The 23677-nt window shown below is 57.2% G+C and overlaps 1 protein-coding gene across 4 annotated transcripts in view; it reads right to left on the bottom strand.

Moving 5' to 3' along the window:
* Positions 1-328: 328 nt before the first annotated feature.
* Positions 329-23677, bottom strand: part of LOC109885719 (transcriptional regulator ATRX-like) — a 58508-nt gene continuing 35159 nt past the window's right edge. For all 4 annotated transcript variants that reach the window (XM_031789476.1, XM_031789475.1, XM_031789478.1 and 1 more), the window contains exons 14-17: positions 22819-22928; positions 5361-5507; positions 4829-5006; positions 329-4741 (exon numbers count right to left, since the gene is read on the bottom strand). In XM_031789476.1, coding sequence (XP_031645336.1) covers positions 4545-4741; positions 4829-5006; positions 5361-5507; positions 22819-22928 — 632 coding nt within the window. In that variant the 3' untranslated portion in view covers positions 329-4544. The remainder of the gene's footprint in view (positions 4742-4828; positions 5007-5360; positions 5508-22818; positions 22929-23677) is intronic.

Below are 23677 nucleotides of genomic sequence, written 5' to 3'. Positions count from 1 at the left end.
CAGGAGTTTCAAACTCCAGTCTTTGAATGACGCTGTGTCTGCATGTATGTATTACAATGATACACTTCAACAGGGTTTACCTCTCCTGATCCTGGGACACCAATGGTTACACATTGTAACTAATAGACTAGAAACAGGATTGAACTAGTTAAACGGCTGATTTGTTATTGTTTTATACAGATATAATTGAAACACTACACTACACTTCCTATGCATGTAAATACCCTAAAACCAGTTCATCTCAATATCTAATTCCCTTCATCTGCATTGATCTGATAAACACAGGATAGCTGGAGTATTTCATCAAATGAGACTTAATGTCAACCAGTAGAGAATGTAAAATGCTTTATTGAAATAAGCTCATTATCCAAGTGTTATAAATACAAGTTGGATCTGTACTTCATTATAAAACAGAGGAAGAAAGAGGTGTAGAAAGACCAAAGGAAAGAGGTTAAACACAGGAGCAGGGAAGGCAGCATATGATTAATGAATCACAGTGCTACCTAAATATTCTCAGTTATAAATACATCATACATGCATTATACATATTAGGAATGTGATATTATAAATAAGTTCAATCTGTACTTCACATCTGCTGTGCCGTATAAAAACAGGAAGAAAGGTGGTAGGAGAGGTGTAAAATACAGAGAAATGGGTAATTTAATTTAATTTTACCTTTATTTAACCAGGCAAGTCAGTTAAGAACACATTCTTATTTTCAATGACAGCCTGGGAACAGTGGGTTAACTGCCTGTTCAAGGGCAGAACGACAGATTTGTACCTTGTCAGCTCGGGGGTTTGAACTCGCAACCTTCCGGTTAATAGTCCAATGCTCTAACCACTAGGCTACGCTGCCGCCCCAAGAACAGAGGCAGACAGCATATGATTAATGAATCACAGTGCTACCCAAATATTCTCTTAGTTTATCACAATTACATAAGCATTTCTCGACAGCACAAAGGTTCTTAAAAGCAGGTGAGGTGGTGATGATAGGACTGGGGGTTGGCATCCTGAGTTGATCAGCTGTGAAGTGCTGAGGCAAAAACAACAATGTGTGCCCCTTTTGAGTCCCCAGGACTGAGAACCACTGCTCTTCATATGTAGACAGGCTTTCATAGCTCTCTTTATCTGAGGACAGAAAACCTCACAAGAAACACACTTCATTATAGTCAAATTACACCACACTGAATATTAGTTACTATTATCTCTGTCCTCACTTGTAGGGACAGGAACAACACACAAGTACCTGCCCTTTCCAGAATAGCCTCCTCTCTTACTGACAGTTGGGGCTGTTATCATTCACCCTCCATGGTCGTTAACTAGCTATAATGCATTTGGCATTAGTTTTTTTACAGTGATAAATACATCTAGCTGCTGATATTTAATTCACTTGGCTAGCTATCTATACAGTATTTGAAGTTGGCTAGATAGCTAATTTGAGTTAGCCTGCACTGTAGCTAATAATACATCCGTTAATTTTTTTTACATTTCTGAAATATATTTACTGAAATAGGTTCTCCCAGCCATGGGGACAATTGGAAACAGGGCAGCAAAGTTTGTTTGTCACCAGAGCGTTTTAGAGGATATTACTATTGAACTATGTACCCATTTAATAACCGCACCTTCATACAAACTTGCTCTGCTGAATTGTTGATGCACACTCGAAAATGTACCGCTAATATTTAAGTTAATTTTAGCTACTTCTGTGGCTTGAGACTGCTAGATAACAGTAAACGGACAGGGAGTATGCCAAACCACCCCTATCCATGAATCTCTAGTGACGTCGCTGATTTGAATGCAGCCTAACATGCTGACCAGACCGGACACGTCGCGTGCGCGAGCGTCGCAAAATAAATTTAGAAATCAATTATTGCATCCACACTGCTCGCGCGCGCCAACGAGCGTCTGCGACACCAACGGATAAAATAGAACTCATTCCTATTTCTGACGCAGATCGCGCTGAAAGTCCTGCCTCTCCCATCTCCTCATTGGTTTATAGAAGCAGGTACCCACGTCTCATCTCCTCATTGGTTATACCCACGTGGGTGAATGAAAGACTAACTTTTTTTGCCGGTAGTCGTGGTAATACAAAAGTTTTGATGCGATCACCATAAACCATAAAAGCCTGGAAGACAGAGATGACTAGAAATGATTCGGTTGGCCGTTTTATGTGTGGATTAATATTCGGAGTAGAGGTTCTTGTGCATTTCAGGTAAAATAACAACTCAATGTTTATATCCCAGGACAAATTAGCTAGCAACAGCAAGCTAGCTAAATAGGACAAATTAATGTTAGCTAGCAAGTGCAAGCTAATTAGCCATACATGTTTAATGCTTTTCTACCTGTCCCCAAATTAATGTCATTGGTTCCGTTGGTTTTGATATTTTAACCTGCGTTTGGTGTGGGGGGGACAAAATAAATGCATGATGACGCACGCGAGCAGCCGGTTTGGGTTCCGTGTAATCCATGCTGTGTTCCAGTTATCTTGGGTTTGACGAGTCGCTAACTAACCTGCACCGAGGTTGACTGTACACCAACCTGTCCTTTAGATAGCAGTCCACTGGGGGTCAGTGTTGTCTGTGTCCTCAGGGGCAGTCAAATGAGGGTTGTGTTGATGTTGTGTGTCCCGGGTGTAGGCTGACAGAGCTTTCAAGGGCTGTGTGGTTGTATTGAGGTTTTGTCCCAAGGTCAAATCAAAGGTTATTGGTCGCCTAAACAGTTTAGCAGATGTTATAGCGGGGCTGCGAAATGCTTATGTTACAGCGCCTAACAATGCATTCAAATGTCAAACTGGCACACAAATAATCAATTTAAAAAAGAAATGTCAGAAAGAATCTAATTAACAACCCAAATAACACTATCAGTAATCCATATGTATCTACACAAGATATACTATGAATGATATGTAAAGCAGGTAGCCTAGGGGTTAGAGTGTTGGGCTAGTAACTGAAAGGTTGCTGGATCGAATCCCTGAGCTGACAAGGTAAAAATCTGTTGTTCTGCCCCTGAACAAGGCAGTTACGCCACTGTTCCTAGGCCGTCATTGAACAACAGCAAAGGACCTTGTGAAGATGCTGTAGGACACGGGTACAAAAGTATCTATAATCACAGTAAAAAGAGTCCTATATCGACAAACCTGAAAGGCCGCTCAGCAAGGAAGAAGCCACTGCTCCAAAACAGCCATAAAAAAAGCTAGACTACAGTTTCCAACTGCACATGGGGACAAAGATCATACTTTTTGGAGAAATGTCCTCTGGTCTGATGAAACAAAAATAGAACTGTTTGGTCATAATGACCATCGTTATGTTTGGAGGAAAAATGGGGATGCTTGCAAGCTGAAGAACACCATCCCAACCATGAAGCACGGGGGTGGCAGCATCATGTTGTGGGGGTGCTTTACTGCAGGAAGGACTGGTGCACTTCACAAAACAGATGGCATCATGAGGGTGGAAAATTCATATATTGAAGCAACCTCATAAGACATCAGTCAGGAAGTTAAAGCTTGGGCGCAAATCGGTCAATGACCCCCAGCATACTGCCAAAGTTGTGGCAAAATGGCTTAAGGACAACAAAGTCAAGGTATTGGAGTGGCCATCACAAAGCCCTGACCTCAATCCTATAGAACATTTGTGGGCAGAACTGAAAAGACATGTGCAAGCAAGGAGGCCTACAAACCTGACTCGGTTACATCAGCCCTGTCAGGAGGAATGGGCCAAAATTCACCTAACTTATTGTGGGAAGCTTGTGGAAGGCTACCCGAAGCTTTTGGCCCAAGTTAAACAATTTAAAGGCAATGCTAATTGAGTGTATGTAAACTTCTGACCCACTGGGAATGTGATGAAAGAAATAAAAGCTGAAATAAATAATTCCCTCTTATTATTCTGACATTTCACATTCTTAAAATAAACTGGTGATCCTAACTGACCTAAGAGACTTTTTACTAGGATTCAATATCAGGAATTGTGAAAAAATGAGTTTAAATGTATTTGGCTAAACTGTATGTATGGGGGGACAGAGGTAGTCATGAAAAAAATGGTCAACCCCTTCTATATAACACAAGAGTCCATATAACTTACTATATTGAACAAAATCAACATGCAACAATTTCTAATATTTTACTGAGAAAGAAGATCAGTCAATTTAAATTAATTAATTAGGCCCTAATCCATGGATTTCACTTGACTGGGCAGGGGCACAGTCAAGGGTGGACCTGGGAGGGCTTAGGCCCTCCACCAACCAAAGAGGATCTGCAGAGAAGAATGGGAGAAACTCCCCAAATACAGGTGTGCCAAGCTTGTAGCGTCATACCCAAGAAGACTCGAGGCTGTAATCGCTGCCAAAGGTGTTGCAACAAAGTACTGAGTAAAGGGTCTGAATACTAAATGTACTTGAGATTTTTCAGTTTTGTATTTTTTTATGAATTAGCAAAGATGTCTAAACCTGTTTTTGCTTAGTCATTATGTGTAGATTGATGAGGGGGGGGGGGGGCTTTAAAAAATCAATTTTAGAGTAAGGCTGTAATGTGTTAAGTCCAGGGGTCCGAATTATTTCCGAATGCCCTGTAGGCCAGCGGTCTGGATATAACAGGAAGTAACGGACATACACTCTATGAGGTTGTTCTGCAGCGGTGTGCCGGTGAGCACCACTCTCCTTCGCGTCTTGATGGAGTTCATGGCTTTAGAGATGTCCGACGCCTCGTTCTTCAAGATGTGGCCCTCATCACAGATCACAAAGTCTGGGCCTGGGGAGGGAGACAACACAGAGCAGAGAGTTGAGAAGAAACTGGATACAAGAAATAACCATGTGTGTGTGTGTGTCCTCTACCTACCTGGGTCAACCAGGGTCTTCTGGAAGGTCTCTTTGAGTTTCTTGCTCTTGATGTTTCTACCCTGTGTGAGGTTACGGTACATCTCATAGCCAATGATCATGATTCCTCCATCCTCCTGCCACTGCTGCAGAGCAGACGCTCTCTCCTGAGGACGCTTCACCGTGGCCAGCTCCGTCACCTAGTGACACAGAGCGTAAAGACACACAGACAGCGTAAAGACACACAGACAGCGTAAAGACACACAGACAGCGTAAAGACACACAGACAGCGTAAAGACACACAGACAGTGTAAAGACAGCGTAAAGACACACAGACAGTGTAAAGACAGCGTAAAGACACACAGACAGTGTAAAGACACACAGACAGTGTAAAGACACACAGACAGCGTAAAGACACACACAGCGTAAAGACACACACAGCGTAAAGACACACACAGCGTAAAGATACACAGACAGCGTAAAGACACACAGACAGCGTAAAGACACACAGACAGCGTAAAGACACACACAGGTATATCAGAGTAAGTGTGTACCTCTAAACTCTCCTTGTCCTTGAAGCCGTACTGCCACTTCTCAAACTCATTGAGCCAGTTGAGAACGGTGTTGAGAGGACAGACGATCAGAGCCGTGGAGAAGTCTAACTTTTCACACAGCAGTAGTGTGTGGAGTAGGGTTACCACCTAGTGATATAGACAGGGTTAGATACAGTATAGAGAGAGAAGTCTAACTTGTCACACAGCAGTAGTGTGTGGGGTAGGGTTACCACCTAGTGATATAGACAGGGTTAGATACAGTATAGAGAGAGAAGTCTAACTTGTCACACAGCAGTAGTGTGGAGTAGGGTTACCATCTAGTGGTCAAAGTACGTCATGAGGGTCAGATGAGATAAATGGTTGGGATTGGAGGGAAACATTATGCTCCTCCCACAACCCAGAAACATCCCGTTCTATAGGAAGACAACCGGCCAGGGACCCCAGCAGTCTACCGGCCAGGGACCCCAGCAGTCTACCGGCCAGGGACCCCAGCAGTCTACCGGCCAGGGACCCCAGCAGTCTACCGGCCAGGGACCCCAGCAGTCTACCGGCCAGGGACCCCAGCAGTCTACCGGCCAGGGAACCCAGCAGTCTACCGGCCAGGGAACCCAGCAGTCTACCGGCCAGGGAACCCAGTCTACCAGAGTCTACCGGCCAGAGACCCCAGTCTACCAGAGTCTACCGGCCAGAGACCCCAGTCTACCAGAGTCTACCGGCCAGAGACCCCAGTCTACCAGAGTCTACCGGCCAGAGACCCCAGTCTACCAGAGTCTACCGGCCAGAGACCCCAGTCTACCAGAGTCTACCGGCCAGAGACCCCAGTCTACCAGAGTCTACGGCCAGAGACCCCAGTCTACCAGAGTCTACCGGCCAGAGACCCCAGTCTACCAGAGTCTACCGGCCAGAGACCCCCAGTCTACCAGAGTCTACCGGCCAGAGACCCCAGTCTACCAGAGTCTAACCGGCCAGAGACCCCAGTCTACAGAGTCTACCGGCCAGAGACCCCAGTCTACCAGAGTCTACCGGCCAGAGACCCAGTCTACCAGAGTTCTACCGGCCAGAAGACCCCAGTCTACCAGAGTCTTACCGGCCAGAGACCCAGTCTACCAGAGTCTACCGCCAGAGACCCCAGTCTACAGAGTCTACCGGCCAGAGACCCCAGTCTACAAGAGTCTACCGGCCAGAGACCCCCAGTCTACCAGAGTCTACCGGCCAGAGACCCACAGTCTACCAGAGTCTACCGGCCAGAGACCCCAGTCTACCAGAGTCTACCGGCCAGAGACCCCAGTCTACCAGAGTCTAACCGGCCAGAGACCCAGTCTACAGAGTCTACCGGCCAGAGACCCCAGTCTACAGAGTCTACCGGCCAGAGACCCCAGTCTACCAGAGTCTACCGGCCAGAGACCCCAGTCTACCCAGAGTCTACCGGCCAGAGACCCCAGTCTACCAGAGTCTACCGGCCAGAGACCCCAGTCTACCAGAGTCTACCGGCCAGAGACCCCCAGTCTACCAGAGTCTAACCGGCCAGAGACCCCAGTCTACCAGAGTCTACCGGCCAGAGAACCCAGTCTACCAGAGTCTACCGGCCAGAGACCCCAGTCTACCAGAGTCTACCGGCCAGAGACCCCAGTCTACCAGAGTCTACCGGCCAGAGACCCCAGTCTACCAGAGTCTACCGGCCAGAGACCCCAGTCTACCAGAGTCTACCGGCCAGAGACCCCAGTCTACCAGAGTCTACCGGCCAGAGACCCCAGTCTACCAGAGTCTAACCGGCCAGAGACCCAGTCTACAGAGTCTACCCGGCCAGAGACCCCAGTCTACCAGAGTCTACCGGCCAGAGACCCCAGTCTACCAGAGTCTAACCGGCCAGAGACCCCAGTCCTACCAGATCTACCGGCCAGAGACCCCAGTCTACCAGAGTCTAACCGCCAGAGACCCCAGTCTACCAGAGTCTACCGGCCAGAGACCCCAGTCTCTACCAGAGTCTACCGGCCAGAGACCCCAGTCTACCAGAGTCTACCGGCCAGAGACCCCAGTCTACCAGAGTCTACCGGCCAGAGACCCAGTCTACCGGCCAGAGACCCCAGTCTACCGGCCAGAGACCCCAGTCTACCGGCCAGAGACCCAGTCTACCGGCCAGAGACCCCAGTCTACCGGCCAGAGACCCCAGTCTTCTACCGGCCAGAGACCCCAGTCTACCGGCCAGAGACCGTCTTCTACGGCCAGAGACCCCAGTCTACCGGCCAGAGACCCCAGTCTACCGGCCAGAGACCCCAGTCTACCGGCCAGAGACCCGAGCTACCGGCCAGGGACCCCAGTCTACCAGAGTCTACCGGCCAGAGACCCCAGTCTACCAGAGTCTACCGCCAGAGACCCCAGTCTACAAGCCAGGACCCCAGTCTACCAGAGCTCTACCGGCCAGGGACCCCAGTCTACCAGAGTCTACCGGCCAGGGACCCCAGTCTACCAGAGTCTACCGGCCAGGGACCCCAGTCTACCAGAGGTCTACCGGCCAGAGACCCCAGTCTACCAGAGTCTACCGGCCAGAGACCCCAGTCTACCAGCCAGGGACCCCAGTCTACACAGATCTACCGGCCAGGGACCCCAGTCTACCAGAGTCTACCGGCCAGGGACCCCAGTCTACCAGAGTCTACGGCCAGAGACCCCAGTCTACCAGAGTCTACCGGCCAGAGACCCCAGTCTACCAGAGTCTACGGCCAGAGACCCAGTCTTACCGACCAGAGGACCCCAGTCTACCGGCCAGAGACCCCAGTTCTACCGGCCAGAGACCCCAGTCTACCGGCCAGAGACCCCAGTCTACGGCCAGAGACCAGAGTCTACCGGCCAGGGACCCCAGTCTACCAGAGTCTACCGGCCAGAGACCCCCAGTCTACCAGAGGTCTACCGGCCAGAGACCCCAGTCTACCAGCCAGGGACCCCAGTCTACCAGAGTCTACCGGCCAGGGACCCAGTCTACAGAGTCTACCGGCCAGGGACCCCCAGTCTACCAGAGTCTACCGGCCAGGGACCCCAGTCTACCAGAGTCTACCGGCCAGAGACCCCAGTCTACCAGAGTCTACCGGCCAGGGACCCCAGTCTACCAGAGTCTACCGGCCAGAGACCCCAGTCTACCCCAGTCTACCGGCCAGAGACCCCAGTCTACCGGCCAGAGACCCCAGTCTACCGGCCAGAGACCCCAGTCTACCGGCCAGAGACCCCAGTCTACCGGCCAGAGACCAGAGTCTACCGGCCAGGGACCCCAGTCTACCAGAGTCTACCGGCCAGAGACCCCAGTCTACCAGAGTCTACCGGCCAGAGACCCCAGTTACTAGCCAGGGACCCCAGTCTACCAGAGTCTACCGGCCAGGGACCCCAGTCTACCAGAGTCTACGGCCAGGGACCCCAGTCTACCGGCCAGGGACCCAGTCTACCAGAGTCTACCGGCCAGAGACCCCGGTCTACCAGAGTCTACCGGCCAGAGACCCCAGTCCTACCAGAGTCTACCGGCCAGAGACCCCAGTCTACCAGAGTCTACCGGCCAGGGACCCCAGTCTACCAGAGTCTACCGGCCAGGGACCCCAAGTCTACCAGAGTCTACCGGCCAGGGACCCCAGTCTACAGAGTCTACCGGCCAGGGACCCCAGTCTACCAGAGTCTACCGGCCAGGGACCCCAGTCTACCAGAGGTCTACCGGCCAGGGACCCCGTCTACCAGAGTTCTACCGGCCAGGGACCCCCAGTCTACCCGAGTCTACCGGCCAGAGACCCGAGTCTACCGGCCAGAGACCCCAGTCTACCAGAGTCTACCGGCCAGAGACCCCAGTCTACCAGAGTCTACCGGCCAGAGACCCAGTCTACCAGCCAGAGACCCCAGTCTACCAGAGTCTACCGGCCAGGGACCCCCAGTCTACCAGAGACTACCGGCCAGGGACCCCAGTCTACCAGAGACTACCGGCCAGGGACCCCAGTCTACCAGAGTCTACCGGCCAGGGCCCCCAGTCTACCAGAGTCTACCGGCCAGGGACCCCAGTCTACCAGAGTCTACCGGCCAGGGACCCCAGTCTACCAGAGTCTACCGGCCAGGGACCCAGTCTACCAGAGTCTACCGGCCAGAGACCCAGTCTACCAGAGTCTACCGGCCAGAGACCCCAGTCTACCAGAGTCTACCGGCCAGGGACCCCAGTCTACCAGAGTCTACCGGCCAGAGACCCAGTCTACCAGAGTCTACCGGCCAGAGACCCCAGTCTACCAGAGTCTACCGGCCAGAGACCCCAGTCTACCAGAGTCTACGGCCAGGGACCCCCAGTCTACCAGAGTCTACCGGCCAGGACCCCAGTCTACCAGGCGTCTACCGGCCAGGGACCCCAGTCTACCAGAGTCTACCGGCCAGAGACCCAGTCTACGGCCAGAGACCCCAGTCTCTACCAGAGTCTACCGGCCAGAGAACCCAGTCTACCAGAGTCTACCGGCCAGAGACCCCAGTCTACCAGCCAGAGACCCCAGTCTACCAGAGTCTACCGGCCAGGGACCCCAGTCTACCAGAGACTACCGGCCAGGGACCCCAGTCTACCAGAAGACACCCTACCGGCCAGGGACCCCAGTCTACCAGAGTCTACCGGCCAGGGACCCCAGTCTACCAGAGTCTACCGGCCAGGGACCCCAGTCTACCAGAGTCTACCGGCCAGGGACCCCAGTCTACCAGAGTCTACCGGCCAGAGACCCAGTCTACCAGAGTCTACCGGCCAGAGACCCCAGTCTACCAGAGTCTACCGGCCAGAGACCCCAGTCTACCAGAGTCTACCGCCAGGGACCCCAGTCTACCAGAGTCTACCGGCCAGAGACCCCAGTCTACCAGAGTCTACCGGCCAGAGACCCCAGTCTACCAGCCAGGGACCCCAGTCTACCAGAGTCTACCGGCCAGGACCCCAGTCTACCAGAGTCTACCGGCCAGGGACCCCAGTCTACCAGAGTCTACCGGCCAGAGACCCCAGTCTACCAGAGTCTACCGGCCAGAGACCCCAGTCTAACCAGAGTCTACCGGCCAGAGACCCCAGTCTACCAGAGTCTACCGGCCAGAGACCCCAGTCTACCAGAGGTCTACCGGCCAGAGACCCCAGTCTACCAGAGTCTACCGGCCAGAGACCCCAGTCTACCAGAGTCTACCGGGTGGAGACCCCAGTCTACCAGAGTTCTACCGGCCAGAGACCCCCAGTCTACCAGAGTCTACCGGCCAGGGACCCCAGTCTACCAGAGTCTACCGGCCAGAGACCCCAGTCTACCAGAGTCTACCGGCCAGAGACCCCAGTCTACCGGCCAGAGACCCCAAGTCTACCGGCCAGAGACCCCAGTCTACCGGCCAGAGACCCCAGTCTACCGGCCAGAGACCCCATCTACCGGCCAGAGACCCCAGTCTACCGGCCAGAGACCCCAGTCTACCGGCCAGAGACCCCGAGTCTACCGGCCAGGGACCCCAGTCTACCAGAGTCTACCGGCCAGAGACCCCAGTCTACCAGAGTCTACGGCCAGAGACCCCAGTCTACCAGCCAGGGACCCCAGTCTACCAGAGTCTACCGGCCAGGGACCCCAGGTCTACCAGAGTCTACCGGCCAGGACCCCAGTCTACCAGGAGTCTACCGGCCAGGGACCCCAGTCTACCAGAGTCTACCGGCCAGAGACCCCAGTCTACCAGAGTCTACCGGCCAGAGACCCCAGTCTACCAGCCAGGGACCCCAGTCTACCAGAGTCTACCGGCCAGGGACCCCAGTCTACCAGAGTCTACCGGCCAGGGACCCCAGTCTACCAGAGTCTACCGGCCAGAGACCCCAGTCTACCAGAGTCTACCGGCCAGAGACCCCAGTCTACCAGAGTCTACCGGCCAGAGACCCCAGTCTACCGGCCAGAGACCCCAGTCTACCGGCCAGAGACCCCAGTCTACCGGCCAGAGACCCCAGTCTACCGGCAGAGACCAGAGTCTACCGGCCAGGGACCCCAGTCTACCAGAGTCTACCGGCCAGAGACCCCAGTCTACCAGAGTCTACCGGCCAGAGACCCCAGTCTACCAGCCAGGGACCCCAGTCTACCAGAGTCTACCGGCCAGGGACCCCAGTCTACCAGAGTCTACCGGCCAGGGACCCCAGTCTACCAGAGTCTACCGGCCAGGAACCCCAGTCTACCAGAGTCTACCGGCCAGAGACCCCAGTCTACCAGAGTCTACCGGCCAGGGACCCCAGTCTACCAGAGTCTACCGGCCAGAGACCCCAGTCTACCCCAGTCTACCGGCCAGAGACCCCAGTCTACCGGCAGAGACCCCAGTCTACCGGCCAGAGACCCAGTCTACCGGCCAGAGACCCCAGTCTACCGGCCAGAGACCAGAGTCTACCGGCCCAGGGACCCACAGTCTACCAGAGTCTACCGGCCAGAGACCCCCAGTCTACCAGAGTCTACCGGCCAGAGACCCCAGTCTACTAGCCAGGACCCCAGTCTACCAGAGTCTACCGGCCAGGGACCCCAGTCTACCAGAGTCTACCGGCCAGGGACCCCAGTCTACCGGCCAAGGGACCCCAGTCTACCAGAGTCTACCGGCCAGAGACCCCGGTCTACCAGAGTCTACCGGCCAGAGACCCAGTCTACCAGAGTCTACCGGCCAGAGACCCCAGTCTACCAGAGTCTACCGGCCAGGGACCCCAGTCTACCAGAGTCTACCGGCCAGGGACCCCAGTCTACCAGAGTCTACCGGCCAGGGACCCCAGTCTACCAGAGTCTACCGGCCAGGGACCCCAGTCTACCAGAGTCTACCGGCCAGGGACCCCAGTCTACCAGAGTCTACCGGCCAGGGACCCCAGTCTACCAGAGTCTACCGGCCAGGGACCCCAGTCTACCAGAGTCTACCGGCCAGAGACCCGAGTCTACCGGCCAGAGACCCCAGTCTACCAGAGTCTACCGGCCAGAGACCCCAGTCTACCAGAGTCTACCGGCCAGAGACCCCAGTCTACCAGCCAGAGACCCCAGTCTACCAGAGTCTACCGGCCAGGGACCCCAGTCTACCAGAGGACTACCGGCCAGGGACCCAGTCTACCAGAGACTACCGGCCAGGGACCCCAGTCTACCAGAGTCTACCGGCCAGGGACCCCAGTCTACCAGAGTCTACCGGCCAGGGACCCCAGTCTACCAGAGTCTACCGGCCAGGGACCCCAGTCTACCAGAGTTCTACCGGCCAGAGACCCAGTCTACCAGAGTCTACCGGCCAGAGACCCCCAGTCTACCAGAGTCTACCGGCCAGAGACCCCAGTCTACCAGCGTCTACCGGCCAGGGACCCCAGTCTACCAGAGTCTACCGGCCAGAGGACCCCAGTTACCAGAGTCTACCGGCCAGAGACCCCAGTCTACCAGCAGGGACCCCAGTCTACCAGGTCTACCGGCAGGGACCCCAGTCTACCAGAGTCTACCGGCCAGGGACCCCAGTCTACCAGAGTCTACCGGCAGGGACCCCAGTCTACCAGAGTCTACCGGCCAGAGACCCCAGTCTACCAGAGTCTACCGCCAAGAGACCCCAGTCTACCAGAGTCTACCGGCCAGAGGACCCAGTCTACCAGAGTCTACCGGCCAGAGACCCCAGTTACCAGAGTCTACCGGCCAGAGACCCCAGTCTACCAGAGTCTACCGGGTGGAGACCCCAGTCTACCAGAGTCTACCGGGTGGAGACCCCAGTCTACCAGAGTCTACCGGCCAGGGACCCCAGTCTACCAGAGTCTACCCGGCCAGGGACCCCAGTCTACCAGAGTCTACCGGCCAGGGACCCCAGTCTACCAGAGTCTACCGGCCAGGGACCCCAGTCTACCAGAGTCTACCGGCCAGGGACCCCAGTCTACCAGAGTCTACCGGCCAGGGACCCCAGTCTACCAGAGTCTACCGGCCAGAGACCCGAGTCTACCGGCCAGAGACCCCAGTCTACCAGAGTCTACCGGCCAGAGACCCCGTCTACAGAGTCTACCGGCCAGGGACCCAGTCTACCAGAGTCTACCGGCCCAGGGACCCCAGTCTACCAGAGATCTACCGCAGGGACCCCCAGTCTACCAGAGTCTACCGGCCAGGGACCCCAGTCTACCAGAGTCTACCGGCCAGGGACCCCAGTCTACCAGATTCTACCGGCCAGGGACCCCAGTCTACCAGAGTCTACCGGCCAGGGACCCCAGTCTACCAGAGTCTAGCCGGCCAGGGACCCCAGTCTACCGGCCAGGGACCCCAGTCTACCAGAGTCTACCGGCCAGGGACCCCAGGTCTACCAGAGTCTACGGCCAGGGACCCCAGTCTACCAGAGTCTACCGGCCAGGGACCCCAGTCTACCAGAGTCTACCGGCCAGGGACCCCAGTCTACCAGAGTCTACCGGCCAGGGACCCCAGTCTACCAGAGTCTACCGGCCAGGGACCCGCAGTCTACCAGAGTCTACCGGCCAGGGACCCCAGTCTACCAGAGTCTACCGGCCAGGGACCCCAGTCTACCAGAGTCTACGGCCAGGGACCCCAGTCTACCAGAGTCTACCGCCAGGGACCCCAGTCTACCAGAGTCTACCGGCCAGGGACCCCAGTCTACCAGAGTCTACCGGCCAGGGACCCCAGTCTACCAGAGCTACCGGCCAGGGACCCCAGTCACCAGAGTCTACCGCCAGGGACCCCAGTCTACCGGCCAGGACCCAGTCTACCAGAGTCTACCGGCCATGGGACCCCAAGGTCCTACCAGAGTCTACCGGCCAGGGCCCCAGTCTACCAGAGTTCTACCGGCCAGGGACCCCAGTCTACCAGAGTCTACCGGCCAGGGACCCAGTCTACCAGAGTCTACCGGCCAGGGACCCCAGTCTACCAGAGTCTACCGGCCAGGGACCCCAGTCTACCAGAGTCTACCGGCCAGGGACCCCCAGTCTACCAGAGTCTACCGGCCAGGGACCCCAGTCTACCAGAGTCTACCGGGCCAGGGACCCCAGTCGTACCAGAGTCTACCGGCCAAGGGACCCCAGTCTACAGAGTCTACCGCCAGGGACCCCAGTCTACCGGCCAGGGACCCAGGTCTACCAGAGGTCTTACCGGCCAGGGACCCCAGTCCTACCAGAGTCTACCGGCCAGGGACCCCAGTCTACCAGAGTCTACCGGCCAGGGACCCCAGTCTACCAGAGTCTACCGGCCAGGGACCCCAAGTCTACCAGAGTCTACCGGCCAGGGACCCCAGTCTACCAGAGTCTACCGGCCAGGGACCCCAGTCTACCAGAGTCTACCGGCCAGGGACCTCCAGTCTACCAGAGTCTACCGGCCAGGGAACCCAGTCTACCAGAGTCTACCGGCCAGGGACCCCAGTCCTACCAGAGTCTACCGGCCAGAGACCCAGTCTACCGGCCAGGGACCCCAGTCTACCAGAGTCTACCGGCCAGGGACCCCAGTCTACCAGAGTTCTCACGGCCAACGGGGACCCAGTCTACCAGAGTCTACCGGCCAGAGACCCCAGTCTACCGGCCAGGGACCCCGTCTACCAGAGTCTACCGGCCAGGGACCCCCCGTTAGGCTACCAGAGTTACGGCAGGGACCCCAGTCTACCAGATGTCTACCGGCCAGGGACCCCAGTCTACCAGAGTCTACCGGCCAGAGACCCCAGTCTACCGGCCAGGGACCCCAGTCTACCAGAGTCTACCGGCCAGGGACCCCAGTCTACCAGAGTCTACCGGCCAGGGACCCCAGTCTACCAGAGTCTACCGGCCAGGGACCCCAGTCTACCAGAGTCTACCGGCCAGAGACCCCAGTCTACCAGAGTCTACCGGCCAGAGACCCCAGTCTACCAGAGTCTACCGGCCAGAGACCCCAGTCTACCAGAGTCTACCGGCCAGGGACCCCAGTCTACCAGAGTCTACCGGCCAGGGACCCCAGTCTACCAGAGTCTACCGGCCAGAGACCCCAGTCTACCAGAGTCTACCGGCCAGAGACCCCAGTCTACCAGAGTCTACCGGCCAGAGACCCCAGTCTACCAGAGTCTACCGGCCAGAGACCCCAGTCTACCAGAGTCTACCGGCCAGAGACCCCAGTCTACCAGAGTCTACCGGCCAGAGACCCCAGTCTACCAGAGTCTACCGGCCAGAGACCCCAGTCTACCAGAGTCTACCGGCCAGGGACCCCAGTCTACCAGAGTCTACCGGCCAGGGACCCCAGTCTACCAGAGTCTACCGGCCAGGGACCCCAGTCTACCGGCCAGGGACCCCAGTCTACCAGAGTCTACCGGCCAGGGACCCCAGTCTACCAGAGTCTACCGGCCAGGGACCCCAGTCTACCAGAGTCTACCGGCCAGGGACCCCAGTCTACCAGAGTCTACCGGCCAGGGACCCCAGTCTACCAGTCTACCGGCCAGAGACCCGAGTCTACCGGCCAGGGACCCCAGTCTACCAGAGTCTACCGGCCAGGGACCCCAGTCTACCAGAGTCTACCGGCCAGGGACCCCAGTCTACCAGAGTCTACCGGCCAGGGACCCCAGTCTACCAGAGTCTACCGGCCAGAGACCCCAGTCTACCAGAGTCTACCGGCCAGGGACCCCAGTCTACCAGAGTCTACCGGCCAGGGACCCCAGTCTACCAGAGTCTACCGGCCAGGGACCCCAGTCTACCAGAGTCTACCGGCCAGGGACCCCAGTCTACCGGCCAGAGACCCGAGTCTACCGGCCAGGGACCCCAGTCTACCAGAGTCTACCGGCCAGGGACCCCAGTCTACCAGAGTCTACCGGCCAGGGACCCCAGTCTACCAGAGTCTACCGGCCAGGGACCCCAGTCTACCAGAGTCTACCGGCCAGGGACCCCAGTCTACCAGAGTCTACCGGCCAGGGACCCCAGTCTACCAGAGTCTACCGGCCAGGGACCCCAGTCTACCAGAGTCTACCGGCCAGGGACCCCAGTCTACCAGAGTCTACCGGCCAGGGACCCCAGTCTACCAGAGTCTACCGGCCAGGGACCCCAGTCTACCAGAGTCTACCGGCCAGGGACCCCAGTCTACCAGAGTCTACCGGCCAGGGACCCCAGTCTACCAGAGTCTACCGGCCAGGGACCCCAGTCTACCAGAGTCTACCGGCCAGGGACCCCAGTCTACCAGAGTCTACCGGCCAGGGACCCCAGTCTACCAGAGTCTACCGGCCAGGGACCCCAGTCTACCAGAGTCTACCGGCCAGGGACCCCAGTCTACCAGAGTCTACCGGCCAGGGACCCCAGTCTACCAGAGTCTACCGGCCAGGGACCCCAGTCTACCAGAGTCTACCGGCCAGGGACCCCAGTCTACCAGAGTCTACCGGCCAGGGACCCCAGTCTACCAGAGTCTACCGGCCAGGGACCCCAGTCTACCAGAGTCTACCGGCCAGGGACCCCAGTCTACCAGAGTCTACCGGCCAGGGACCCCAGTCTACCAGAGTCTACCGGCCAGGGACCCCAGTCTACCAGAGTCTACCGGCCAGGGACCCCAGTCTACCAGAGTCTACCGGCCAGGGACCCCAGTCTACCAGAGTCTACCGGCCAGGGACCCCAGTCTACCAGAGTCTACCGGCCAGGGACCCCAGTCTACCAGAGTCTACCGGCCAGGGACCCCAGTCTACCAGAGTCTACCGGCCAGGGACCCCAGTCTACCAGAGTCTACCGGCCAGGGACCCCAGTCTACCAGAGTCTACCGGCCAGGGACCCCAGTCTACCAGAGTCTACCGGCCAGGGACCCCAGTCTACCAGAGTCTACCGGCCAGGGACCCCAGTCTACCAGAGTCTACCGGCCAGGGACCCCAGTCTACCAGAGTCTACCGGCCAGGGACCCCAGTCTACCAGAGTCTACCGGCCAGGGACCCCAGTCTACCAGAGTCTACCGGCCAGGGACCCCAGTCTACCAGAGTCTACCGGCCAGGGACCCCAGTCTACCAGAGTCTACCGGCCAGGGACCCCAGTCTACCAGAGTCTACCGGCCAGGGACCCCAGTCTACCAGAGTCTACCGGCCAGGGACCCCAGTCTACCAGAGTCTACCGGCCAGGGACCCCAGTCTACCAGAGTCTACCGGCCAGGGACCCCAGTCTACCAGAGTCTACCGGCCAGGGACCCCAGTCTACCAGAGTCTACCGGCCAGGGACCCCAGTCTACCAGAGTCTACCGGCCAGGGACCCCAGTCTACCAGAGTCTACCGGCCAGAGACCCCAGAGTCTACCGGCCAGAGACCCCAGAGTCTACCGGCCAGAGACCCCAGAGTCTACCGGCCAGAGACCCCAGAGTCTACCGGCCAGAGACCCCAGAGTCTACCGGCCAGAGACCCCAGAGTCTACCGGCCAGAGACCCAGAGTCTACCGGCCAGAGACCCCAGAGTCTACCGGCCAGAGACCCCAGAGTCTACCGGCCAGAGACCCCAGAGTCTACCGGCCAGAGACCCCAGAGTCTACCGGCCAGAGACCCCAGAGTCTACCGGCCAGAGACCCCAGAGTCTACCGGCCAGAGACCCCAGAGTCTACCGGCCAGAGACCCCAGAGTCTACCGGCCAGAGACCCCAGAGTCTACCGGCCAGAGACCCCAGAGTCTACCGGCCAGAGACCCCAGAGTCTACCGGCCAGAGACCCCAGAGTCTACCGGCCAGAGACCCCAGAGTCTACCGGCCAGAGACCCCAGTCTACCAGAGTCTACCGGCCAGAGACCCCAGTCTACCAGAGTCTACCGGCCAGAGACCCCAGTCTACCAGAGTCTACCGGCCAGGGACCCCAGTCTACCAGAGTCTACCGGCCAGGGACCCCAGTCTACCAGAGTCTACCGGCCAGGGACCCCAGTCTACCAGAGTCTACCGGCCAGGGACCCCAGTCTACCAGAGTCTACCGGCCAGGGACCCCAGTCTACCAGAGTCTACCGGCCAGGGACCCCAGTCTACCAGAGTCTACCGGCCAGAGACCCGAGTCTACCGGCCAGGGACCCCAGTCTACCAGAGTCTACCGGCCAGGGACCCCAGTCTACCAGAGTCTACCGGCCAGGGACCCCAGTCTACCAGAGTCTACCGGCCAGGGACCCCAGTCTACCAGAGTCTACCGGCCAGGGACCCCAGTCTACCAGAGTCTACCGGCCAGGGACCCCAGTCTACCAGAGTCTACCGGCCAGGGACCCCAGTCTACCAGAGTCTACCGGCCAGGGACCCCAGTCTACCAGAGTCTACCGGCCAGGGACCCCAGTCTACCAGAGTCTACCGGCCAGGGACCCCAGTCTACCGGCCAGGGACCCCAGTCTACCAGAGTCTACCGGCCAGGGACCCCAGTCTACCAGAGTCTACCGGCCAGGGACCCCAGTCTACCAGAGTCTACCGGCCAGGGACCCCAGTCTACCAGAGTCTACCGGCCAGGGACCCCAGTCTACCAGAGTCTACCGGCCAGGGACCCCAGTCTACCAGAGTCTACCGGCCAGGGACCCCAGTCTACCAGAGTCTACCGGCCAGGGACCCCAGTCTACCGGCCAGGGACCCCAGTCTACCAGAGTCTACCGGCCAGGGACCCCAGTCTACCAGAGTCTACCGGCCAGGGACCCCAGTCTACCGGCCAGGGACCCCAGTCTACCAGAGTCTACCGGCCAGGGACCCCAGTCTACCAGAGTCTACCGGCCAGGGACCCCAGTCTACCAGAGTCTACCGGCCAGAGACCCAGAGTCTACCGGCCAGAGACCCCAGAGTCTACCGGCCAGAGACCCCAGAGTCTACCGGCCAGAGACCCCAGAGTCTACCGGCCAGAGACCCCAGAGTCTACCGGCCAGAGACCCCAGAGTCTACCGGCCAGAGACCCCAGAGTCTACCGGCCAGAGACCCCAGAGTCTACGGCCAGAGACCCCAGAGTCTACCGGCCAGAGACCCCAGAGTCTAACGCCAGAGACCCCAGAGTCTACCGGCCAGAGACCCCAGAGTCTAACCGGCCAGAGACCCCAGAGTCTACCGGCCAGAGACCCCAGAGTCTACCGGCCAGAGACCCCAGAGTCTACCGGCCAGAGACCCCAGAGTCTACCGGCCAGAGACCCCAGAGTCTACCGGCCAGAGACCCCAGAGTCTACCGGCCAGAGACCCCAGAGTCTACCGGCCAGAGACCCCAGAGTCTACCGGCCAGAGACCCCAGAGTCTACCGGCCAGAGACCCCAGTCTACCAGAGTCTACCGGCCAGAGACCCCAGTCTACCAGAGTCTACCGGCCAGGGACCCCAGTCTACCAGAGTCTACCGGCCAGGGACCCCAGTCTACCAGAGTCTACCGGCCAGGGACCCCAGTCTACCAGAGTCTACCGGCCAGGGACCCCAGTCTACCAGAGTCTACCGGCCAGGGACCCCAGTCTACCAGAGTCTACCGGCCAGGGACCCCAGTCTACCAGAGTCTACCGGCCAGGGACCCCAGTCTACCAGAGTCTACCGGCCAGAGACCCGAGTCTACCGGCCAGGGACCCCAGTCTACCAGAGTCTACCGGCCAGGGACCCCAGTCTACCAGAGTCTACCGGCCAGGGACCCCAGTCTACCAGAGTCTACCGGCCAGGGACCCCAGTCTACCAGAGTCTACCGGCCAGAGACCCCAGTCTACCAGAGTCTACCGGCCAGGGACCCCAGTCTACCAGAGTCTACCGGCCAGGGACCCCAGTCTACCAGAGTCTACCGGCCAGGGACCCCAGTCTACCAGAGTCTACCGGCCAGGGACCCCAGTCTACCAGAGTCTACCGGCCAGAGACCCGAGTCTACCGGCCAGAGACCCCAGTCTACCAGAGTCTACCGGCCAGGGACCCCAGTCTACCAGAGTCTACCGGCCAGGGACCCCAGTCTACCAGAGTCTACCGGCCAGGGACCCCAGTCTACCAGAGTCTACCGGCCAGGGACCCCAGTCTACCAGAGTCTACCGGCCAGGGACCCCAGTCTACCAGAGTCTACCGGCCAGGGACCCCAGTCTACCAGAGTCTACCGGCCAGAGACCCCAGTCTACCAGAGTCTACCGGCCAGGGACCCCAGTCTACCAGAGTCTACCGGCCAGGGACCCCAGTCTACCAGAGTCTACCGGCCAGGGACCCCAGTCTACCAGAGTCTACCGGCCAGGGACCCCAGTCTACCAGAGTCTACCGGCCAGAGACCCGAGTCTACCGGCCAGAGACCCCAGTCTACCAGAGTCTACCGGCCAGGGACCCCAGTCTACCAGAGTCTACCGGCCAGGGACCCCAGTCTACCAGAGTCTACCGGCCAGGGACCCCAGTCTACCAGAGTCTACCGGCCAGGGACCCCAGTCTACCAGAGTCTACCGGCCAGGGACCCCAGTCTACCAGAGTCTACCGGCCAGGGACCCCAGTCTACCAGAGTCTACCGGCCAGGGACCCCAGTCTACCAGAGTCTACCGGCCAGGGACCCCAGTCTACCAGAGTCTACCGGCCAGGGACCCCAGTCTACCAGAGTCTACCGGCCAGGGACCCCAGTCTACCAGCCTGTCGTACCGGCCAGGGAGCCCCAGTCTACCAGAGTCTACCGGCCAGGGACCCCAGTCTACCAGAGTCTACCGGCCAGGGACCCCAGTCTACCAGAGTCTACCGGCCAGGGACCCCAGTCTACCAGAGTCTACCCGGCCAGGGACCCCAGTCTACCAGAGTCTACCGGCCGGGACCACAGTCTACCAGAGTCTACCGGCCAGGGACCCCAGTCTACCAGAGTCTACCGGCCAGGGACCCCAGTCTACCAGAGTCTACCGGCCAGGGACCCCAGTCTACCAGAGTCTACCGGCCAGGGACCCCAGTCTACCAGAGTCTACCGGCCAGGACCCCAGTCTACCGGCCAGGGACCCCATTCTACCAGAGTCTACCGGCCAGGGGACCCCAGTCTACCAGAGTCTACCGGCCAGAGACCCAGAGTCTACCGGCCAGAGACCCCAGAGTCTACCGGCCAGGACCCCAGAGTCTACGGGCCAGAGACCCCAGAAGTCTACCGGCCAGAGACCCCAGAGTTCTACCGGCCAGGAGACCCCAGAGTCTACCGGCCAGAGACCCCAGAGTCTACCGGCCAGAGACCCAGAGTCTACCGGCCAGAGACCCCAGAGTCTACCGGCCAGAGACCCCAGAGTCTACCGGCCAGAGACCCCAGAGTCTACCGGCCAGAGACCCCAGAGTCTACCGGCCAGAGACCCCAGAGTCTACCGGCCAGAGACCCCAGAGTCTACCGGCCAGAGACCCCAGAGTCTACCGGCCAGAGACCCCAGAGTCTACCGGCCAGAGACCCCAGAGTCTACCGGCCAGAGACCCCAGAGTCTACCGGCCAGAGACCCCAGAGTCTACCGGCCAGAGACCCCAGAGTCTACCGGCCAGAGACCCCAGAGTCTACCGGCCAGAGACCCCAGAGTCTACCGGCCAGAGACCCCAGAGTCTACCGGCCAGAGACCCCAGAGTCTACCGGCCAGAGACCCCAGAGTCTACCGGCCAGAGACCCCAGAGTCTACCGGCCAGAGACCCCAGAGTCTACCGGCCAGAGACCCCAGAGTCTACCGGCCAGAGACCCCAGAGTCTACCGGCCAGAGACCCCAGAGTCTACCGGCCAGAGACCCCAGAGTCCTACGGCCAGAGACCCCAGAGTCTACCGGCCAGAGACCCCAGAGTCTACCGGCCAGACAGAGACCCCAGAGTCTACCGGCCAGAGACCCCAGAGGTTACACGGCCAGAGACCCCAGAAGTCTACCGGCCTAGAGGACCCCAGGGTCTTACCGGCCAGACAGAGACCCCCAGAGAGTCTACCGGCCAGAGACCCCAGTCGTCTATACCGGCCAGCGACCCCAAGAGGTCTACCGGCCAGAGACCCCAGAGTCTACCGGCCAGGAGACCCCCAAGAGTCTACCGGCCAGAGACCCCAGAGTTCTACCGGCCAGAGGACCCCAGAAGTCTTTACCGGCCAGATGACCCCAGTTCTACGGCCAGCGGACCCTCAGAGTTCTACCAGGCCGAAGACCCCAGGTCTACCGGCAGAGACCCCAGTCTACCGGCCAGAGACCCCAGTCTACCGGCCAGAAAAACAAGTAAAGGAATGAGTGGTACAGACCTGCCATATGTTTTGGTCCTAAGTGGTACCAAGAACGAGATTAGAACCGTGTCAAAGAGAACAAACTGAACGATAATTTATAGCTAATGCTGTCTGGCTATGGGATACTCCTCTTTCAAGTAAAGTCTTCCTTTGTAATGTTCCTAAGATCTGTGTTTCGTCATGTGAGTTGAGATGGGTGTGTCTTGGCTATAAATGATACTAAGAACTGTTTTGTAAGCACTCTCAGAGAATTCATTTATAGACACTGAATTGATCTGAGAGTCAAACAGGGCTATGTTGAAGCTCATATATAATTAAAGATGGACTTTATGATATAACTCTTGACTTGTGTGTGCTTTGCTCTCTCAATGTTTAGTAATACAGGAAATTACCACGACACAGGTAAAGGGATGAGTGGTACAGACCTGCAGCGTTTTTCCCAGGCCCATACAGTGAGCCAGGATACATCCAGAACCAGAGTTCTTGTTGGTTTTCTTCACCGACTCACAACAGCAGTCCCACATGAACTGGACCCCTAGAGAGACAGAAAGCTCAGACTACAGAAATCCTACCATTGCTGCCAGCACTGAACCCATGAAGCATGGCATTGACTTGATAAGTGAGTAAAAGACGAACACCCTTGTTTTCACCATAATGATTAAAGACAAACATGGATACTACTACTACTGTTACTACTACTGCTACTACTACTGCTAATACTACTACTACTGTTACTACTACTGCTGCTAATACTACTACAACAACAACTACTACTGCTACTACAACAACAACAACTATTACTACTACTGCTGTTACTGCTAATTCTGCTACTACTACTGTTACTACTACTACTACTACTACTGTTACTACTACTACTACTGTTACTACTACTACTACTACTACTACTGTTACTACTACTACTGTTACTACTACTACTACTACTACTACTGTTACTACTACTGTTACTACTACTACTACTGTTACTACTACTGTTACTACTACTACTACTACTGTTACTACTACTACTACTACCTGTTACTACTACTACTACTACTGTTACTACTACTACCTGTTACTACTACTACTACTACTGTTACTACTACTACTACTGTCACTACTACTACTACTGTTACTACTACTACTACTACTGTTACTACTACTACTACTACTGTTACTACTACTGTTACTACTACTACTACTGTTACTACTACTACTACTACTACTACTACTACTACTGTTACTACTACTACTACTACTGTTACTACTACTGTTACTACTACTACT

The sequence above is a fragment of the Oncorhynchus kisutch genome, linkage group LG15 (assembly GCF_002021735.2).
Source record: "Oncorhynchus kisutch isolate 150728-3 linkage group LG15, Okis_V2, whole genome shotgun sequence".
Classification (NCBI taxonomy): domain Eukaryota; kingdom Metazoa; phylum Chordata; class Actinopteri; order Salmoniformes; family Salmonidae; genus Oncorhynchus; species Oncorhynchus kisutch.
This window is presented reverse-complemented; position numbering and strand designations above follow the sequence as displayed.